We start from the raw sequence: 22840 nt of genomic DNA, 5'->3' as shown, positions 1-22840 counted from the left end.
ATTTGACAGCATCCATTATAGTAAGTTTTCAATATGTGATACTTCAAAACAAACCCAGAAAAAATAACAATCTATAATTTATATTTTTCATTCATTTAGATTTGGCCTATTCCCAATTAGGTATTTTACCATACTATGTATTCTTCATAGTGTTTACTGTCTCAAGTCCTATCTTTTCAATACTCTCTTTAAAACATCTCAGCATCACAACCTAAAACTTCGAAACTTCGCCCATGAAAAAACAGGTTTAAATGTATTCATCTAAAAGTAAAAATGAAATAAAATTTTTTATAAAACAAGCAAAAAAATAAAAAATTAAAAAATAAAAGTGAATGATGCCTTTAATCTAGCTCCGACTCCACCGAGTACGTAGAGGGGTGGATACACACACACACACACAGACACACACACACACACACACACCAAACGGGATCACATTTAAAACACGAAGAGTGTATTTTAAAAATAATTTGTGGTGATTTAAAGATCCTGTTATCACAGATATTACAGATTAAAGATTCTACCTAAAATAGACATGTTCTGGGAGTCGCTGCACTGGGAATTCCAGACGAACACTGTCATGCTCATATTCTTTGGAATATGTACCCACAAGTAATTGAACTCAGCATGGAAGCTAAAATAAGCCTTTCAAGTATTTAAAATACATTTCCCAGCATCATCCCAAGGTGAAAAGAGACTTCTGGTCATGTCTCTGTTCCTTTCCAAGTACATTCTGCAAAGAATTCCCATTAGGAAGGCCTGACATAGAAGCACACGTCCTAACGTGACGATGCTTCCTGACGACAGCTTTACACTTAAACTGGGGTTTACGAGAGTCAGAGCCTGGAACTCAGTGGAAAACTTAACAGCCAGATTTTATCTAACTTAATGATGGGGCTTATTATGGTACTCAAATTTACTAAGAAAAAAAAAAAAAGAACCAGTGTTCTGTAATTACATGGTACCAACAGGTTAATCACTGAAAACACTGCTTTAATTTTTATTATTCTCTTACACAAGAACCTTCAACGCTTTACCGCTGACAATGCACTTGACTTCCTTGAACTCGCCACTGGTGGTCCTTCACGATCTCGCCCCACCCTGGTGCTCCAAGCATCCCAGCAAAACCACAGCCCAGCCAGCCCGGACTGCCAGTCCTCCAAACACGCTTCTGCCTCCCTGTTCACACTGCCTTCTGCTCCCAGAACGATAATCCTTGTGACCCCTCCTGGTCCGCATAGATGATGATTCCTCCAGACCTACCCTGTTCTATTCGATGAAGCCTTTTCTGATCATCTCAGGCAGAAACGGTCTCTACCTTTTGAATGTCCCCCTCCTACCGTGCTTTCCTGAAGGTGCTGAATGGAGATGCAACAACAGCTACTCACCAAGTGAATGCCAAACTCTGGCAAGTGGAGAGTTGCCGCCTGCTGCCTGGACCAGCGGGGCTGCCTGGCTGCTCTTTCTGCTGGCTTCGCTGCAGACAGTCACTGTGCAGGTCTAAATGGGACATGTAAGGAGAGCTCTTTCCTACCATGGCACCAGCAGGCTGTACGGAACTGAACAGAGCTGGACTTTTAAGGCCAAGGAATTTCTAGGAAAATGAAGTGACTTATAACAGTCTAAATGTGTTCTCACCCTAGAGCAAAACAAACAGGCAAGCAGTGAATGACAGCAGAAAATGTCCTACGTCAACTGTCTGTATTCTCTCTCCTCCTGATGACGGAGATCTGTGAATGAGACAGATTATACACTGTTCTCCTAGAATGTCTCTGGTCAATTTTCTAATTGCCTAAAACTGGGTAACAAATCCAGGAATTAGACTAGTGGGCTATAAAATCTAGAATGATGTATAACTGAAACCAATCTGATCCAGGGAGGCTCATATCAAAATTACTTTCACCCACAGACTAAAACTCAATGTTCACAAAAGCTAGTCAATGACAGCCTCATAATAGGTAGAAAAGAAAAACCTTGAAAATGTTTTCCTTACCTTTACTGCTGCAATTAGTTTTAATTAAGAAATGGCAATGACAAATAATCGCTGATTACCCCTAAGAGGTAATAAAAACTATTTTGTAAAAACTTGGGAAGTGACACTCTGAACTTGCGAGAAAACGTAAGAAATCTGTTGGTAGTCTATATGCAATTTACTAGAATCAAAACTTTACATTAAAAGATTGGTGCGAATTAGAACTCATCACATAATTAGACCTCATTCTGAAACGCAAAACAGACCTACAGTGTCACAGCTGTTCTATAAATTATGAAAAAGAAAGGAAATGCTAACACATATATATATTTTATGTGCTAAAATGACCATTTTAGACTTAACACCAACCTAAAAAGGAAAATATCCAATCATATTTCTGTGAACAGAAAAAAAACACAATTTCATTCAGAAGCTTTTAAATATTTATGTGTTTTAAACCTCTTTGTAACTCAATACAGATTTCCAGCCCAACAGAATTAAAGAACACATGAAAGATGGCTTTTAATTTAAGGACACAGCCTGTGTGAAAAGAACGCTAATAGCTGCCTGTCGGTTTCAGATGTGGAGTTAAACAGCACATCCACATGGGCACAGAACTCATGTGCTTCATAACAATTCCATTAACGTGCTTCCCATAGTATCTCAAGCAGAGCTCATTACAATTTCTGATCCAAAATTTAGATGAGAAACTATTTTGAAAAAAACACTACAAACTCTACAAACTCTAAATCTGAACACTGAGGAGCAAGGATAATAATTATACACAACAAACACTCAGAAGGAACAGCTAAAGAGAAGGAACATGCACTAAATGCCAGGCCCTGGACCCAGCACCTTCCACGGGCCTCACTCAGTCTTCCCCACAACCTGGTAAAGGAGGCACGACTGTCACCTCCATTCTGCAGATCAAACAACTGGGGCCCAAAGAAACTGAGTAATTTACTGTGAGGTCAGCCTGGCTCAGTGTTTTCCAACACTGCATTATTTGCTTCTTAACCTGAAAGTACAGGGAACATAATGGAAATTCTATTTCAATACGTTTCTGTTTCCTACAGGAGTTCTCAAAAGAGAAGGGAAGGAATATTGGCAATATCACATTAGTAGAAAAATGATTTTATTTTTGAAAATAGGAAAATTTAGTAAATATTTTTAAACACAATGTACCAGTATTTTTTATATATTTGGCTTAGAATACCTAGAATGTAGTCATTGAAGTGGCATTTATATCTTTTAAAAACATGAACATTTCTGGAAATCAGTACCAACCAGTTTTAATTTATATGTGACTAACAGTACTTTGAAGAATACTAAAATAAAGAGTACTATCAAATTTTGCAGCTTTATTATATTCACTGCCTACACATGTACATACCTAGAAGTCCTCTTAAATGATTTACACCCAGGGACTGATGTGGTGATCAACAATGGTTTGACTCTAAATCTGATTTTTCCCCTTTCGCTTAGCGTGGTCTGTCTAAAGCACATTCCGATCTTCCCCCGCGTTCCCGTGGCTAACACTGTGAGACACTGCCATGGGGCACCGGCCTGCACACATCGCGGGGCATCAGAGCAGTTTAAGGGGCCCAATGAGAAGATCGTGAAGAGACGTCAGATGACAGTGAGACCTGGGAGGGTCTCCCTCAGTTCTTCCAGGTGGTCCAGAGGTCCCCTTATGGGATAAAACCAGTTCTGAAGGCAGGGCAGCAGCCATTATGACTGAGGACTAGCTGCTCTTTTTCCATTGGTGTTGGTGGAATTTTCTGGACCGCTTTTTATGGATTCCAACAAGTTTTTAATTCTTTCACTTGCTGGCTTCTTCTTCTTGGCAAGAGACACACCATTTGCTACAGAAGGCAGCAGCAGGGCTGCCAGCCCCCAGGGCTGGTTACCTGACGGGGAAGGACGACCTTTATCTTCCTGATGTAAAATCCAGGCACTTTCTCTGGCCAGATCTACGAATTTTTGCAGCTGGCTTTGACTTACATTTTTGCTGATGTTGAGAGAAGTTTCAAAAGGATTCTGAATGTGCAGTGGAGAAGATTCTGGTTTGTTCTGTTCCTTTCCCTACAGAGCATTACAAAGAAGGAAAAAATGTAGAAATATTCGAAGGGCTCAGATATAAAAACAGTTTGGTTTAATAAAATGTCAAAAACACGTAAAATACCAGCATTAACTTTACAGAGTAGAGTTCCTTTCCCACGGGGACGGGTATGGATGCGTGTTGTGCATTAGTGTTATATATGTGTGTGTACTTCTGATATTTTTCCCCACTGTAGTTTTACGAGTATTCTTTAGAGAAAAATAAATTAGGTTTATGAGCCATGGAAGATGATGTCACTGCTCAGATGAGTGGTATCTGGACCAAGTCAACCAATAAAAGTATTTTTAACATAACGTAACTTTTACCTAACAGGATAGAGCCGGGAAGAGAAAAAAAAATATGAAAAAGAAAAATAACAAAAAATAAGATTAGATATACTTATTTTTAAAACTTGCTAAAAACACACCTATTACAGTGGGAATAGAAGCACACAAAATCAGAAGCCTTAAATTAAATATGGCAATTAATGTTTCACAAGTATGAAACGAGAAAGGAAAAGAAGGAACAAGGAATCATCCATTATTCATTTTAAAACACTAAAGATTTCCTATGTACACTCCTAAACAGCCAATTTAAATAAGGCTCTGCCAGGTAAGATACCTCACAGAAATAAAAGCAAAGCTAGGACTCCACTCCTATGAACGTCAGGGATCCATCAGCCTATATATACTCTTCTCCTCTTTCACATATATAACTGAAATACTACTAAACCAACAGTAAAGGGTCTCCAACGTGAGCAGCACCTTCACTCCCTCACTGCTCCAAGCGCCGCCCCGCAGGGGCCCTGCCTGTCCGTCACCTCCGAGCCCTAAGGGGCGAGGGTCCAAACAGGGTCAAGAACTTCCTTGGCCCCCTGCCCTTTTTCTTCTAGATTGTGTTCCAGAGCTCTGTCTCTCTACCCCTTCCCTTCCCCACACTTTTTCTTTTCTTTAACAAAATCTCCACGAGCAGGACAAGCGTTAGGGAAGAATGAAAAAAGGAGAATTGAAGAAACAGCAGAAAAGAATACCTGAGTATGTGTTTTATGAAGCCAATCTTATAAGGGCCGTCACCAAATATCCACCCGCTACACAGAATAAACCCAGAGAGCTAACTCAAGTACCCCTCCTTGTAAACAAATTGTGCCTAGGGGCTGCGTTGATACGTTTCCTTTTATGGAAAATGTCTATCATTCTAGCTACTCAGAAGAACCAAAGTCATAAATTCACTAGCCTAAGGGCTCAAATGGAGGGGAAGACCAAAGTTTACCTCTGGGGCGAGGTATTCCGTTTCTTCTACAGAAACCCAAATCCAGCTCAAAGAGAACTGTATGTAAAATTGTGCTTTCTAAAGAACTTTTCATAGCATATCCCACCTTTTGAAGGATACAGTATTAGTATAAGTGACAAACGCAGATGTCAAAAGAGCTGACGCCTGCTCTTCCAAACACCAGACGACTGATCTTGGCCAAGTTCCACAGCTCCACAGGCATCACCACCCATTTCCTCATCACCACCTACCACTGCAGAGCTGCCATGCATTTGCTAGAGTGCTTTTTCAAAAACTAAACTCATTAAATATTAGTACAGAAGACCATATGCCTAATAACCAAATATTAAAACAGTACTTACCTGCCGAATATTTATGGAATTCTTATTGAAAGCGAAATTTCCAAAATATTCAAAAAACTCTTTCAGAAGTAATTCTGTAAGAAAATAAAACAAGAAAAATAAGAAGAAAGTCTGTTTCAGTCCAAAAAGGAGCAAAGAAAAAGAAAGTACCTACCGAGCGTCTCTGTGTTTCCTGAAGGTTTAATTTTATTCAAGTCACGAACAAATGTACAGTTGTGGCCTTCTATTATACACTTATCTTCTGCATCTTAAATAAACAGAAATGAAAAGTATTTCACAATCTATTTCAAGGATATTTTCTACTTCAGAAATCCATAATCACATGTATCAAAGTTACAGACTAATGTGTTCTATTAGCGGGTATTTGTACACGCATAGACAGTAGGATAAAAACTCCATTAAAAAAGATTTGACACCAATTATACTATGGTGAAATTATTTACTTTAGAAAACCAGAATTGTCTATCAACACTCAGTGATTCCTGACCTATCTTTTGACATCATCAGTTTTTAGTTATAAATGAATACGTAGATAGCTTCCATCTTTCACCAACTTAAATCCTTGCATTATCCTTGATCAATAATATTTAATTTAGATCTCCATTTTCATTCTTACTACCCTTTAATACATTTACTTTCAACAATTCATCAATGACACACACAAACTGAATCTTCTAAGAGTTCTGAAAGGTGCCCACCACTCCACCTCCCTGAAAACTTCCAAACTGCCATTAACCTATCACACAGAGCTTTTATTAAAGCTCAATTTCAAGCTATACCAACACAGCATTCACAGGAAAGAAGAGATCACTTCCAATCTGAATAATAAGGAAAAGTGGCATAAAAAAGAGTTTAGAGAAAAAAAAGCACATTCCAGGAAGAGACACAAAGCATCAACAAAGGAGTTAAGAGGAAATGTTATGATCGTATTGTTGGCTGAAATGTGGGAACATATGGAGAGGAATGGTGGGAGAAGCAGCTGCAAAAATGGGTTGTGGCTACAGGTGAAGATCTTAAACACCAAGCTAAGTAAACTGAGGTTTATATTATAGGGAATAAAATCACATTAACGTTATTTTAAACAGGGAGGATTCAGGGATGTACTTTAAAAGAATTAGGTGGCAGCAGTATGTAGGTAGATGGAGTGCATATACATTTCGAGTACATTCCTGAATTATCTTCCTTTTGGAATTTAGGACTGTCATACTTTGGTATCTCCTCCAGTAGTCTATCAAAATTTTAATTTACTTATAATATAAATTAAATAGTATACTAATTGTAAAATAATTCACGTAAGATTGCTTATAACCTTTAACTAAAAAAAAATTTAGGATCTTAAAACATCATGAAACGGTTTTTAGCATCTCTAACAGAAATCAGGAAATAGCTTCAGACTTGGAAAGCCATCTCTGAAGCTGTGATCCAGTCAAAAGCTGTATCCGGAATGTTTTTTTCCCCAAGATTACTCTAAAAATGTTTTTTCCCAAGGTCACTCCAAGCTCGGTCAACTAAGGGAGAGGCTCCAACTGTCTCCCGACAGTTGTAAACAACGTTGCCAACTGACACAACCGGACGGAACTCTCAAAAAATTCTAAAGGCCTCAGCTTTGCAAACCATCTTCTCTCATGACCCCTGGTGGACACCGAGAAAATAAAAGGCACTGAAATTTTAGATTCATAAGGCTTTGAAAATACATGACCACCAACACACACACACACACACACACACACGGCTTGGTTAACACATGGTATTTCTATCCATTCAACCATCAGACAGATGCTTCTAGTCTCACCTGCTAGGGTTTTTAGGTAGTCTAGTGTTGGGAGAATAGGGGGTGATCTCCTCTGGAGAAAAAAGATGACCATGATGGTAAGGGAGAAATTTGTAATCCAAGCACCAGGAATACTACTCGTTAAGGAATGTGCTCGAGCCCAGCACCGGACAGTGAACACCAAAGCTCTCACTCGAGAGTCCAGGGCACCATATATATAAAGGAGCTCAGAACTTCTCAAGGCAATCCTTCAAAAGAGAAAAATAACAAGAATTTTCAAACCCCCAAATTATGATCCCAGAATAGAATGAAACACATACCTGGGAACATTTCTAAATATCTTACCATATCTGAACATATTCAGAACAGCATGAGCAGATAATCGAAAGCACTATGTATTTGCAACATAAAATTTAATGTGAAGGGTTATATACCAAGTACATTCATTACCAATAAAACAATCTCTTAAATGCTGACAATCATGATGCAGTTCTAAAGCTCAGAATCAAAGTTCCTAAACATGCCTTAATAAGAGAAAGACACTGCATGAGTGTCCTTCAGTAACCGCCAATAAAGACACAGACGCGTTCGTAAATGAGGCTTCACATCTCAGTTTCACACCAGGTTATCCAGTTCTTTCTTTTTTTTTAAGTTGTCATTAATTCATGTATTTGTTTGTTGCACCCAAACAAGTAACTTTTGTTATTTGCTTTCCACTGTTTTTAGACAGCATTTAAGAATCCCTGTAGTAAGATGTCCAGGGATGACTCTATAAATTTAGATCAAAGACACAGAATGAACACAGTCAGCACCAGAATCCATCTGGGCTGTAGGCATCCGGGCCAACAACTCTGCAGAGTAACCGAAACTGAGCTTCAAGTCTGTCTCCGATCTTCCTGTCAGATGTAGCGGGAAAGCAAATGGAGTCACCTGCAGGATTTACGTTAGCCCAGGGAGCAAATACGACAACGCCTCTGGGGTAAGCATTTCCTGACAACTGAATTTCAAAAACAAATCTGACTTCGTTTTGGACTGTAAGTGCGGTGACCTTATACTTTATTATCCAAATCAGGACACTTTCGAATGGGAAAGAGGGGTTATCTAGTTCCCTGGTAAGGAAAACATTTTACTTATTTTATCAAGTATAAATGTCTTAAAATTCACCCCAAATTACTTAATATTTATAAAAACCCAACCCATGAAGATAAAATGCCTATTAAGAAATCAAACCTATTTTCAGCAAGTTTCCTGGTCATAACGTTACAATGCAAAGAATTAAATGAAATACTTTAAAGTTAAGCTTTACAGTTCAAAACATGTCTTGTAATTTCTCAGAGAACTGAGAGGGCACAATATCATTTAACATCAACTCCCACTTGCCTACACAGTCCCACATGGATGGCACTTGCTTCCTGAGTTTAAAGAGGAACAAACAGCAAATTAGAAATTCAAGGTGATTAAGCTTGATTAAGCTAAATTAAGCTGAAAAATAAATATCAAATAGTGTGAGGTATCTGACATAAAGAAATAAATCTAAAAATAAAAACCTGAAGCATATTAAAACGATTTTTTTTAAATTTTACCAGCAAGACAATGAAAATAGCACAGTAACAAAGAGAAATGTCATTTTATTCTATTTACATACTATAAAGAAAATATTACAATGATAGAAAGTATAGTATATATTCTTACTAATTTTTACTCCAGGGCTACTTGAGAGAAATTCAGAAGTACTTAAGCCCTGATTTGTTAGTGAGCCTGAGTTGAATCAAAACTGCTCTAGATTGGATTTTCTGAATGTATTATTAGTTATGATTATTTATCTAACAGGTTGGGGAGTGAAACCAAATGCACGCGTGAGAATACCAGAGAGTTCAGAAAGAAACCCCTCCCCTGAGGCGTGCTCCCTACTGAGAACCAAGGAAAAGGAAACAGAGTATGAAAGAACTTATTCTCATCCCATTGTTTTAAAAAGCAAACAGGTTGATAATACAGTAAAAATATGGTAAATAAAAACCACTGTCTGACTTTGCAAATACGAATTTGTTTGGACACAAAATTGACTACATATCTGGAAGCAATTCAGAGGTCAAACTCAAGTTGCTACTTGATTTTCTAAGTACACTTAGAAGACTGTAATATATACTTAAGTACTTTCGGTTGTTATCAGACTACATAAGTGAAAACAATGAAATATAGTTCCTCTCAGATGCTAGGTATGTTAGCATTTTAACACAGTGGCTTAACATTAGGAACACCAAAAAAAAAACCCAAAACCCAACAGATACATGTAAGAGAAAGTATTTTCTACTTTTCAGTTCAAGTGCTTCAAATTTTTAAAAATTATTATTAAAGCATATCAAAGAGTCAAAAGCCACTGTTTCTGTACAAGAAACATTATGTTCACGACTTACAATAGTCACACTTAAGATAACAAACAAAGAGATCATACCTATTATTAGTCGTCAAGTCACACTGAAATCCAGAGGCCTGGTGTGAGAACCTGACGAGCGGACAGCGAGCATTTAGTATTTTTTGTACTCCCACACAGCCAGGGCCAAAGTGGTCGAGGCATTCTCCTATCACAGACAGGATCTTCTGAGATGCAATTCTTTCTGAAGGAACGTTTTTCACTTGAAATTCCATCAGAAAATTTCCTGAGGCCTGAATAATAAAAACACTTGTAAACAGGAACTTTTTATAAAAAGGAATTTCTTAAATAACTTTTCTAAAAGGATGCTCTAAGTCATTTCTGGCCAAACACACATACAAAAAACCCAAACAAACAAAAAATCAATAACCACACACACAGACACACACACACACACACACAGAAGTCTTCATGAAATTGCAGCCAAAAGCGGACCTAAAAAATCTACAGTTTAAAAAAGAAAAAAAAAATCTTCAGTTGTCTTTTGCTTCTCCAGAGTATAAAGTACTAAGCTGAAAAATTACTGGCTTTTTATAATTAATTTATACACCACAGTGTATTACTTATAAAGTAATACTATACATAGAACCATAGAGTATAAATTCAGTCAATACACATGCTCTTTCCAAGCTAGCCTTCACATTTTAATAGATCCTATAAACCCACAGCAGTTACGTAGGAAATACATGTACAAGAACAGATCAACAGAAAAAAACAGTATAAACAGACGTAAGTATATATAGAATTTAATATTTAATAAAATGAACTCTGCAAATTACTGGGGGAAAACTGCTATTCAACAAATAAGTGGCCATTAAAAAAATAAACTAGACTAATCTTTAAATAAAAGTAAATTCAACATGGATCAAAGACTTAAATATAAAAGGTTTTATCGATAAAGCACTGGAAGATAATGGGTGAATGCGGTCATCTTAGACAGGGGTCCCTAAGTGTGACACAAAATTCCAGAATACCCAAGAAGAAATATGAAGGAATAAAAAAACCATCTTATGGTCAAGCATATATTCACTACTAGATAAAAGACAAAGGAAGACAATAATATATAGGTCATATAAAGGGCTAATTCCCCTAATTTATGAAGGGTTTGTACAAATAGAAAGAAGGAAAACCCACCCAATCCTAAAAATGACCAGAAACACTTGAATAAGAAATTAACAGAAGAAATAAACGTGAGTAAGAAACACAGTAGCAGATGTTTTCTAGAAACTAAGAAGAAATTAAAATGGCAATGAGATTTCTCATTTATCAGTCTGGCAAAGACAAAAAGGGTGACAGGACCTGCACTGGTGGGTGTGGGAAAACATACACCTGTCAGGGGGAGTGTCAACACTGACATGCTTTTGGGACAATTTCAATACTGAAATATCGGGACTTTAAATATGTAATGTTCGGACTAGCTGTTAAAATTCTAGAGCTCTATCTAGCTTAATAAAGCCCCCTACCCTCAACCACCCCTCTTTGAGAACTCATTCTGACTGAAAGGACTGAGGCCCCAACAATGTTTATGATGGAAGCCACCCCTCCCCGCAGCCACGTGGACCAGCATGGGCAGCTGACGTAAGTGCTGTCAGAGGGCACACTGCCCATTCACCCAGAGATCGCCACCAAGGACTGCAGCCCAGGCAATCATGTGGCTGAAATGTAACTCAGAAGCTCTGGGGAGGCACATTCTATACCACAAGGATGAAGATGTAAAGAAAACAACGAGGATGGGGAGAGGGGAGTGAAGGGGGGAGAGAAAGATATTAAAGCAAGTATGAGGAGAGAAACAGAACACGTCATGGACTCTTGATAGTTTATACTTCCTAGTCCCAGTGCTTTCCTAAGACTGACCCACACTCCTGACTGAGGGTTCTAAGATCCTTCCTCTACTTTTTTTGTTTAAGCAACTTTGGGTTGGTTTCTGCTATGTACAACCAAAGAATATTACCTAATACAGCTGGCAAAAAGGGGTGAAAAGATACCACCCTCTAACTGTCTAACAAATTAAGGACTGGGTAACTAAATTACAGTCCATTCATTCAATGGAATATTCTGCAGCCACTGAAAAGGATGCAGCAGATTGAATTACTAAGAAACTATTAACTGGGAAAAAAAAATTCACCTTAAACTATGTATAGATTAAGTTATAATCTCTTCCTAACTGCCCTCAAGTCAGGCCAAAGAATGAAGCAAGCCCAGAGGATTACAAACCTGAGTGGAGTGCCAAGAGACACACAAAGTACCACGAGGCAGGAGGAAGGAGAGGCTCACGACTGTGTAAAGTAATCAGACAGGGGGCTTTATGAACGATGAATTTAAAAGTGCTTCTGTTTTTCATCATATTTCATTTTTAAAATGTTTCTATTAGCAAAGCTATTATAATTTTAAACAAGTACTATTTCAAAGTACACATTCATAACAACACTGCATAAATTAAACCTATATGCAAAATAATGTCAAATTGTTGAGTGAGACTGGAGCACTATCTTTTAAAATATCTTTCTCTAAATACCTTTATATTTCAGAAATCTAACATCCAACTAAGTTTCCAACTCCTCCCTCTGATTCCAACAGAAAAAACTGTATTTCTTACTTATGTAATAATAGAACAATTAATAATATTGCTGCTGGTGGTGGTCAACATTTGAACACTTATTAAGGGCTAAGCACTGTCTATCAATCTTCTCAAACTACATGACTTGGTGCTACAGCACTAACTTAATTTTATAGCTGGGAAAATAGAGGAACAGAGAAGGTAAGTAACTCACCTAGGGCCACACAGCTAGTAAGCAGAATTACTATTCTGCCATTTGGCTCCTAAACCCAAGCTTTCACTGTTATGACATATTATCATGAGTCTTAATTATTCAGTAAGGTCTTTTATTTAAAATAAAGAGAGCCCAATACAATTTAAGTGTACCTGCCAGGAATTTAGTAAATTTCAAGTACACGTTAGTCTCAGTAAGAGTGATCTGTTCCACTCTGATGTGTTTCGTATTCCTTGGCCAGTTTCAACTCAGTAATTATGTATTGAGACAGGCACTCTGTGCATTAAGAAAATGAACACACGTGGTTCCTGCCCTGTTCACGTTTATGATGCAGTGAGAGACACACATCAACCACCAGCTGAACATGCACAGAAGGGATGTGGGACAGACAGAAATATGAGCAGGTACTACAAAAAAAAAAAGTGGTTAATTCTGACTGGAGCAGATGAAAATCAAGCATGGTTTCAAGAAGGTAGAGTCAGAACTAGGCCCTGAAAGCTGCTCAGGAATGACAGTCAGCAATGGAGAGGAGCTCACTGAAGAGACAGAATACTCTTTGGTCGTTATTCATGTTCTAAAAGCGCCTTATAATTAGCTAATAAATGGTGTGACTGGAAAACTGGCATGTGAAGATACAGAACGAGAAATGATTATTAAAATGAATTATGAGAGATCACTTCAATTCTACGTTAAAAAGGAAAATCACTGTCAGTTTGTGGATGATCCAGTCTGGGTTTTAAGGTAACTACAGCAGAGACTGAAGGCTGGAATACCAAGGCACGACACGAGGAGTGACAAGCGGAAAGCTGGATGCGGTTACACTCACCTAAGTGGGAACTTATAAGGGACTGTGCGACCACAGCTTTGAGGATATAAATGAAGAGGCAGACCCAAAAGAGAGCTTAGATATCTTTGCCTAGATGACAGCAAACATCAGAAAAGCTAAGATGCCACTAAAACATGGGAAACATATAAGAACTTTTACAAAAATTTATAATTGGACATCTACACAGAGACGATTGCTAGTTTGAAATATACAAGACAGGGTCATAAAAACCTAACATTTTACAAAAACATAGATGTCTTTTCCAGTCAAAGTTGTAATTCAATTAAAGCATCCCTTATATTGTTTGGGATGATGGCAGAGAGACTGATTAACTTTACTCTGTCAGGCATGCATGTTACTAAGAACATAAATGGAATATATAATTTCTAAGCTGTAAGAGGAAAGAAGGGAGAGGTAGAAAGTGCAGAATAAAGAAAATCAATCCAACAGGAAGAGGGAGGAAAGGGAGTGAAAAGCAAAGAAAAAAATAGGAAATAAAAATAAGAATAAATAATAAATAAAAAAGACTCACAGATTGGAGTCTAAAGATTTCCTTTTTTCCCCCTAATATCTTAACTGTGTGATCTAAAGAAATATAATTACCTTGTGAGCACTAAATTTTCCAATGTCATCTAGATCCAAAAACATGTCCAAATCACATCCTAATTTCCCAAAACTGTTCACTGAGGAGCCAAAGGGTCTGATGGCGCAGTCAGGGAAGTACGCGGCAGCTACGTCTTCGATGAGGGAACAGGTGAGGTGGCGAAGCCTGGTGTTCTCCTCCGTCAGCTGGAGCTCCTTTGTCAGAGTGTTCAGCTGATCATCTACCTAGCTGGCCAACACAAAACCCATGAAATACAGAAAATGTTCAGTTCATACAAAATAACTGTCATTTTACTTGGCTTAGGAGACCTACCTTAAAAATATGCAGTCTTTTCAAAGGTAGCCTTAAAAGCAGATTGCACAAATGCCCTTGCAAAAGCACTGAGGAATGAGGACAACAGCTGGCTAGAATTACTACTCCTTTTCTTAAGCCATGAGTATAAAGTTTTGTTTTCAGACAAAGAAAAGAGTAAAATGCTCCAGAAGAGGACATCAAAACAATCACAAAGCTAGACACTTAAGAAAAGTTGTGGGGAGAAAAGAACCAATGTTAAAGGTAAGAAACACAGGAAATAAGCAAGGCTGCAAGGAACGAAGGCCCAAGATCCCTCAGCTCCTTAGAATAACAATCTCGTATGTCCACTAGAAGACTGGGCTTGAAATGACCACATTGTGAAGATACACACTGACGTTGAATATTTAAAATAAAAACCACAGTCTCAGACGCCCACATTTGAAAATAATATTGAAAATAACTGAACTAAGCATTTAACTTAAGAAAAATAAATTACAGAAAGGAAAGGAAATACAAAAGGTTAGAAGTAAAGTTTTAAAAATTAGAAAATCAAACCAAAAAATAGTATTTTGATAAATAAAACCAAAAGCAGATTCTCTGAAAGGACTAGTTAAACCTTTAACAGGTCTGAGTAAAAAAACCAAAACTAACATAAACACTACTCAGCAGAAAAAAGAGATAAAACCAGAAATAAGATACTTCAAAATTTATACAAGAATGGTATGTACAATAGTACATCATTGTGTTGACAAGAAAAAGAAAACCAGGATAATCTAAAGGCCCAAAACTTTTACTCTTCACTCAGTATATTCTGTAGTTTGAATATTTAATAATAGTCAACTTATACAAAACAAGTCAAACACACACATATAAAGCTGGGGAAGTATACCTATAAACTTACATTTTCTGCACAACAAAGTAAATCAAAAAGCTTCCTGCTTGCAGGAGAAGACTGATTACTGCACTGAACACTCGGCTGGCCCGAAGTCTGGTTTGATGGATTCTTCAACTTTAAACTGAAGTAACGCGATCTGAACGGAATCGCAGCCTCTGCGCCCAGGCTCGGCGTGCGAGTCACACTCTGTAGGGAAGCTACACTTTCCTTTTGATGAAACTCTACAACGGCGTAAAGACCCTAGACCAAAAATGTAAGAAAAACAGAGCACACTTCAAAATGCTATTTTTAACAGAGTATTTTAGTTCATATTGCAAAGCAATTTTCATAACATGGAAAATTTTTTTTAATTTTTAAAATTTACAATGATACGCTTCTAACACAAACAACGGTTTTAATCATTATAAGCAGATGAAGAAAAGAAACATTATAAAGTGGTATGAGTTAAAAGAAGCTGAAAAGAATGCTGAAGTAGAAAATTAAAACACACAACAGAGATCTCCCACTGGTCTCTATTCCTAAGATAATGGAACTATTTAAAATATTCAAATAATGGAATGATTCAGTTATAAATTGCTTAGAATTCTGTAATACTCCTGTAAGGATTTCTATTCTCATACCAAAAAAAAAAAAAAAAAACTCATTAAAGAAATGGGGAAGGATATAGCTCAAGTGGTAGAGCACATGCTTAGCTTACTTACAGAAGGTACTGGGTTCAATCCCCAGTACCTCCTCTAAAAGTAAACAATTAAACCTAATTACCTCCACCCAAAAAAACAAACAAAAAAAGAAATTCAGATAAAGAAAGATGTAGGATATTAGAATCTAACTGTACCACATTGCAGAGGCAACATAGCAAAAAAATCACTTAAAAAGAAAGCATGAATGTTAAGGCAGATTGTTTTTCAAATACTTACAAAGCTTTCATAGAAGAAATGGTTATTAATAGGTCCATGCTGGGATAAATACTTGAGAAACCTCTTCTCACTGATTTTGCTCGGGCAGTGAATGAGCACAGTCCGCTGGGCCTGCTCTCGCCTTTCGCTCTGCACCTCACAGAATCTTTTTTTGGGAGTCCTGTCTTCAGAGCCTATGAACGAGACAAAAATATTCCCAACACACATAAACACATAAAATTTAAAGTATATCTTATAAGATAAACAATTTATATTTTCTATCTGAGTAAAACCAACTTTATCCTAATCTCATCTCCTCTCCCTATATGAGGGTGAACCTATGCTGCTTCCAGTGCTCATTTTTCCATTCTCTTAGGACTACAGTTAAACTCTCCACTCTATTTTGCTTTCCTATATTCAATGTATAGCGCTACTAAGGGAGATTTCCACAAAGTTTTAAAAGCAAAACCAGAAAAGTAAACTCACTCACGTAACCAACCCTTCCACAAAATACAACTTACACAGACTTCGTATGTGTCTAACATTCCAAAGCCTAAAAGAAATTATTACAAGCCTGAGTGTTATGAGACAATGAGCTTAGAAGTTTAATGTGTTAAAGTAAGTTGTTATAGTTTTTCTTCCTAAAGAGTCTTGATCTGGCTCAGTCAACCAGTTACCAATGATCATGCACTCTGTATCACAAGGAATCAAAGAGCTCATGATCCTTTCTACTAAAGAAATATAGGTCTATTTTTTTTCCATTAAAAACCACTCCAGGGGTTTGAGGTTTTGCAAATCACAGGAAATGAAGATAAGAGCCGTGATAGGCAAGGATTAAATATTAACAATCAACTGATCACAAAGGTAAGATCAACAAGTGAACTAAATGTAAGGAAAAAGAAAATAATTCAAGCTCTAATTCCAAAGAGATCAAATGGAATAAAAATGTAACTGATGCAGAGAAATAAGCAAAGGCTTTTAGCCTCATCTTCTTTCAAAAGGTTACAAAACTGATGGATAAAGGAAATACTGCACTTACACTGAAACTTCACTTCAGCAAGTGCCAAGACATCGTCATGGACAAGACAGAGCAACATAGACTGATGACAATGAGAACCAGCGGGACCCTAAACTCTGCTCATCAGTGTCGCCCCAGAGGCCAGCCTCCCCGGAGGACTCTGGACCCACACCTACTCCACATTTCTAACAACTGTTCAAACATACTGAGTATCTTTCCTACATTCACAGTGTAGATGTTAAAAATACATCTCTTACATAAAATACAAACTTGTGGTTGCCAAGGGGGAGGGGGAGGGACAGACTGGGAGTTCGAGATTTGTAGATACTGACAGGTATATACAGAATAGATAAACAAGTTTATACTGTACAGCACAGGGAAATATAGTCAAGATCTTGTAGTAGCTCACGGTGAAGAAGAAAATGAAAACGAATATATGTATATTCAGGTATGGCTGAAAAACTGTGCTGTACACCAACAACAGACACAACACTGTAAACTGACTATAATTCAGTAAAAAATGTGCAGCCTCATCTTTATTCCAGATGCCAGTTCTTCAATATCAATCTCTCATTTCAGGCCTGGAACACAGCAGTCTGATTCCTAAACTGGTCTCACTGACTCTTGTCTGTCTCAGGCTGTTCTCTACACTGCCGCCAAAGTGATCTTTATAAAATAATCTTTTTTTAACTGTCTTATTCTTTGACTTGCCTGCTTCAAACTCGTCAACAGCTTCCCTACCGCATCCGCGATCAAGTCTAAACCCCACAAGTGGGTATCAAGTTACCGTCCCCTCTCTCCTCTCGAAGTCAACTTGCACCACTTCCTCCGTCTGCAATGTTCGCTCACGGTCCTCTCCACACACAAGACCTGCACACATACTAGGAACGCTCACGTCTTCTGTCTGGCTGGAATGCCCACCTTCTCATTTTCTGCCTGGCAAAATCCCATTCACCCTCGCAGTCTGGCTCAGGTCTGTGAAGACTTCTGACCCTCCACGGCAGAATCGTTTCCACCTCTGCGTTACCTCACTCCAACATCCATGAAAGAGCGTAACTCATGGTGTTGCAGTTACTGAACAAGATGCGGGGACACCTGCCTCCCACACTGAGGACAGGGACCACTCTTGCTCACTTTCTTCTCAGTCTACTGACAGCCCTTCCAACTGCTCCCTAGCCCCTTCTTTTTTTTTTAATGGTATAGGCTTTGCCTGGACCACTTCACCCACTTTTCCAATCACCATTACTACCTCTAACTTCCTGTCTCTGATATTTACTGAGTAGACTGATGTCCAGCTGCTTACTGTAAAAGTAAAGTCAAAATAAAATTTTACAGAGCAAAAGTATACATCCTCCCCTAGGCCTCTCCCTCTAATACCCAAGCATTAGGTTTGATACTTATCTTTTTTACCTCCAGACATTTTAAAGGCATATGTAAACAAATACATTTGTATCTCTCCAGAGATAAACCTTTTTCACACAACTGAAATTACTGAAAATGTACTATACACATTCTATTCTGTTCTAATACACTTTCAAATATTTAATACATTGTGGATATCTTTTCATGTCAGCAGATATCCATTTACCTCATTTTTTAAATAATTGCATAAGTATTCTTGGATATTTATGGTAATTCAGTCAATCCTCTACTGATAAATATTTAGGTGATTTACCTTGTTTCACTATTACAAACAATACTGCAACGTTAGCTGTATACAGCGCCTTTGCACCTCCATGCAGGTCTATCCCTGCAGCTGGATTACTGGGCAAGAGCAGAGACTGAATCTGAGATGGAGACGGAGAAGTTTGATAAAAGGTGGAGCATGTGCTTGAGAAGATGAGAGAGGGGAATGTCTGAAGTACTGACAGCCCTGGCCTTGAACAACAGTAGGTATGAATGACGGAGACATGAAGGAGTGGACAGCTCAGGGAGCATAAGTTTAGTATCTTACAGAAGGCTTGTCAAACCTACAAATGACACAAAGTTGGGAGGAAAAACAAATATGTGCTAATATTTTATGACAGTCAAATTTGCAGTGGTCTTGATCCATAACCTAGTGAGCATAAACACAAAAAAATAAGACTAGATTAAAAACAACTTAAAGACACATGCACATAATGGGGGGAAAATTCAGTTAGCAGTAGATGTATAAGAGGCCCAGAAGTTTGATTTGATGAAAGTCCGGGGAATGCCTTAACATCGGGGGTGAGGACAAGGAGCAAATACAGATAATCCAAGTTCAAGGGGTAACAGCACTTCTTTCCTGTTCACTGGTCAGGCCACACACAGAGCATATGCTCTGCTCTGGACATAATGGATATGAAGGATACTGATGAACCAGGGAGGATCCAGAGGAGAGCAATGAAAGGTCTAGAAACTCTTGACAGAGACTTACTGCGGATGAAGTGGGGATTTACAAACTGGAAAAAACTAACGAGAACCTGAGAGCTGCCCTTCCACTGTGCAGCACTTCCCAGTTTTTACAAAAACATTCTCTTCTGAATCTCACCACGACCATTTGAGGTAGACAGCGCAGGTATTCTCCCTGGTGAAAAACTGCACAAAGACAACCATCTAACAAGCCAGGCAGCTCCTGCAGAGTTTGCTGCTGCTGGGGTGCTGGCACCCGTCCCCCTTGTTCTGATGAAAGCACAGCCCTGCTTGTAGAACACCAGGCTGTGTGTTTGTGGGGCTGTCAGGTTATCCTACCCATCACCCCACCTGAGAGGCCAAGACTATCAGACCATTTAAAATAGCTCCTCTTGGTTCAAAAAGTGGGGGTGTGACGATCAAAAGCTCTTTCTTAGAATTTTTCAAATTCAGGCAAAAGATTATTTTATTCGTCCCTTTGGAAAAAGCTGCAAGCTGTGAAAGTGGAGCTGCTGGTGGCCGTCGCCGCCCCCTACCCCGGCAACACCCCTGCTAGGCCAATCTGAGATGAGGAGGCCGTCAAACAATAGCTGAGGAAACACCACCTCACTCTGACCCCATCCACCCAGTGACCTGAAAGCAGCCGCGTCTCTTTCTGGGGTTTGGTTACAAGGTTCCTGTACCCTCCCTTTTCTACCTACGCTAATTCGAGTTAGTTTCTCTCACCTGCACCCAATGAATCCTGAACAATACACTACATATTTTTGTTCTTAAATCAGGGTTCTTCCCACTACTCACATGAACACTATGTCAAAACTAAGACCAAAAAGGAAATGGGAAATGAATAGATTTAGCTCATTATAGGTATCTGTCAGCCATCAAAGCCTGACCAAAAAATGGAACTGGCTGATTTATCAAACGCTGTGTTCCCTGTTACTGGAAAATGTTACTAGCAATGTTTTGGCAGTGAGTTTTCACCTGAGGGAAAAACTCAATTAGATATTTCTCAGTTTCCCTAATTACAACATTATATGCTTCTAAGTGAGTTACAAAGGTGTAATTACCTTGTTCTCTTTTTAAAAATGGAAAAGAAATTCAAATGAGGATTGTTACCTGTTATCCGCACAGGAGTCCCTGAATATTTAGCTACATTATATTATATTAGTGATACAAAATGAAACACATTTCCTGGGAAAACTGCCTAGCTCTATTACATAGTAGTTCGACCTTGGAGTCAAAAGGTTTTATTCTTACCTTTGCTACTCAATAGCTGAGTAAGTCTGAACTAGCCACCTGGCCTAGTCTGTTTCTGCATCTATAAAAGGAGTAACAGTAATTCCTTCCAAACCTAGTTCACAGTTTTATTTCTCAAGGAACATATGAAAAAACTCTCCAATTTAAACCCCTATACACATGTTAAACTATAACGACTTCTGTGGCAGAAGCCTTACTCAAATTTTCAGTCACTAAAGAATTTTTAACAGAAGCAGCTTCCACTGAATACAATCCAATCAGTATTTTCATGAGCTGTCATACTACATAATATTTCTCACTCTCAACATGAGTCTTTCACAGTCTCATAAGAACAGCAATCCTACCATTTATTTCAGGGGGAAATATAGTACTTGTTTAGACTACTTTAGAACTGTTCCCAGAAATAATTTCACATCTTAAAACTACAGCTCTAAGAAATGGTAAAAACCAACACATTCTGTTTAACAGCAGGACTGAGGGTCGGAATTAACTCAGCTGTGCGACGCTGCACGAGTCACTTAGCTCTCTGAGCCTCTTTCTACACCTGTAAAATAGAGGCAGCGATACATTCCTTCCCAGATTGTTGTAAGCGCTGTAAATAACGTCTACACAGCTCGTGGGCCACAACGGGGGTTCACCAATAGTGGCCTTCTCAACACACCAGCATATACATTTAGAACACCTGCGGGACGACAGCCTGTTCCAGCGGACGCAGACCTGTCATCAAGCTGATCTGGCTCAACATGGCCAGAAGAATAAATTAAACGGCAGTAAACTTCACAGGCAGAGCCCTGCATTTGAGGGTCAGGAACCCTGGTTATTCATCAAGGCTTCACTATGCTCGGCCTCCACCAGCACCTTGTGAGCGATGAGCAGCTGACTGAGGTCCGTGGCATCACCACTGTGACTGGCAACAACATTTCGTCAAACTGAAATAGCAAGCTCGGCTCCTGGCCTGCACTTCCCTTAGGTCTGAACAATTTCATTCCCGGGCACGGGAGTCCCCGAAGGAAGAAACGTCGCACACCCCGCCACCACCGCGAGCAACGGCGACGGCCTGGGGAGGTCAGACGAGGACGGGGCACAGGGTCCGCGGCCGCTTCCGAGGCCGAGCACTCGCCGCATCCCGGTCTCCTGCCGCTTCCCTCGCCCGCCGTGGGTCGCGGCTGCAGACACCGCGCCATTACCTGTCTCGGCGCTCCCCGCGGGCTGCTCTTCCCTCCTGAGGTCCGCGGCCACCGTTCCTGGGTAACTGAGAAGTCTGCGGACAGGACGCTGGACTGGACTTCTCTGCACACAAAGGGGCAAACGGGTCAAGAGCCCCACGCCGCGGGCCGCCATTGTCGAAGCCGCAGGACCAGAGACGAAAGGGCGCCGGGCTTCCGCGCAGGCGTGCTGCGGCGAAGACGACGGGAAACCTCGAGGGTCAAACTAGGCGAACGCGCTCCGCTTAGAAAAGAAATTGAACTGGGGCTTGAATGAGGATGCGCGAGCTTTCAGACAGGTCTTATTTCTGCTTCTCTCACGGTTCTCCGAAAGAAGATCCCCCAAGAGAACGCGCACGCCTCCGACTCTTGCAAATAGAGTCGTGAAAATAGAACCAGAGAGCAAGGGCGTGAGGAAGGAGCACTGACTTGGGAATCTATGCTTATAGTAAACAACACTTTTTCTTTACCACTGTTCTAACTGCTTTACATGTGTTGATTCTTTTAATCCTTACAACAGCCCTGTGAAATAGGAATTCTTATTATCGCCATTTATTTATGGGGAGGCTAAGGCATAGAGACGTTAAGTAACATTCTTAAAGTTGCACAGCCAGGCAGGGGTACGGATGGAAGTTAAAGCTAGGTTTACTGGTACAGGCTTTTTTTTTTTTTTCTTTCTTTCTTTCTTTCTTTGTAACAATTTTATTGAGATTTAATTCATATACTATATAATTCACCCCTTTAGATGTACCATTCAATGGTTTTTAGTATACTCACAAAGATGTGCAATAATCATTA

General features: G+C 39.1%; 1 protein-coding gene across 1 annotated transcript; it reads right to left on the bottom strand.

Annotated features, from left to right (window-relative positions):
• Positions 1 to 3090: 3090 nt before the first annotated feature.
• On the bottom strand, positions 3091 to 22219 carry MTPAP (mitochondrial poly(A) polymerase). Its single transcript, XM_006177911.3, has 9 exons — positions 22025 to 22219; positions 16214 to 16386; positions 15303 to 15536; positions 14107 to 14331; positions 9928 to 10139; positions 7497 to 7723; positions 5859 to 5951; positions 5705 to 5778; positions 3091 to 4057 (listed from the first exon to the last, which is right to left on the bottom strand). Exons 1-9 carry the CDS (start codon positions 22176 to 22178, stop codon positions 3704 to 3706), a joined length of 1746 nt encoding a protein of 581 aa, XP_006177973.1. The 5' UTR covers positions 22179 to 22219; the 3' UTR covers positions 3091 to 3703.
• Between the last annotated feature and the right edge of the window lie 621 nt (positions 22220 to 22840).

Source organism: Camelus ferus, chromosome 35, assembly GCF_009834535.1.
Source record: "Camelus ferus isolate YT-003-E chromosome 35, BCGSAC_Cfer_1.0, whole genome shotgun sequence".
In the NCBI taxonomy this organism is placed as follows: Eukaryota; Metazoa; Chordata; class Mammalia; order Artiodactyla; family Camelidae; genus Camelus; species Camelus ferus.
Note: the sequence above shows the minus strand (reverse complement) of the source record. Positions and strands in the feature narration are given on the sequence as shown.

Coding starts and splice junctions, on each gene's coding strand:
- MTPAP (XM_006177911.3), bottom strand. CDS start 22,178: ATGGCGGCCCGCGGCGTGGGGCTCTTGACCCGTTTGCCCCTTTGTGTG. Junction 7,724..9,927: donor GACTTGACGACTAATAATAG/GTATGATCTCTT, acceptor TCTCTTTTGAAG/GATTGCCTTGAGAAGTTCTG. Junction 5,952..7,496: donor CTACCTAAAAACCCTAGCAG/GTGAGACTAGAA, acceptor TGTTTATTTAAG/ATGCAGAAGATAAGTGTATA.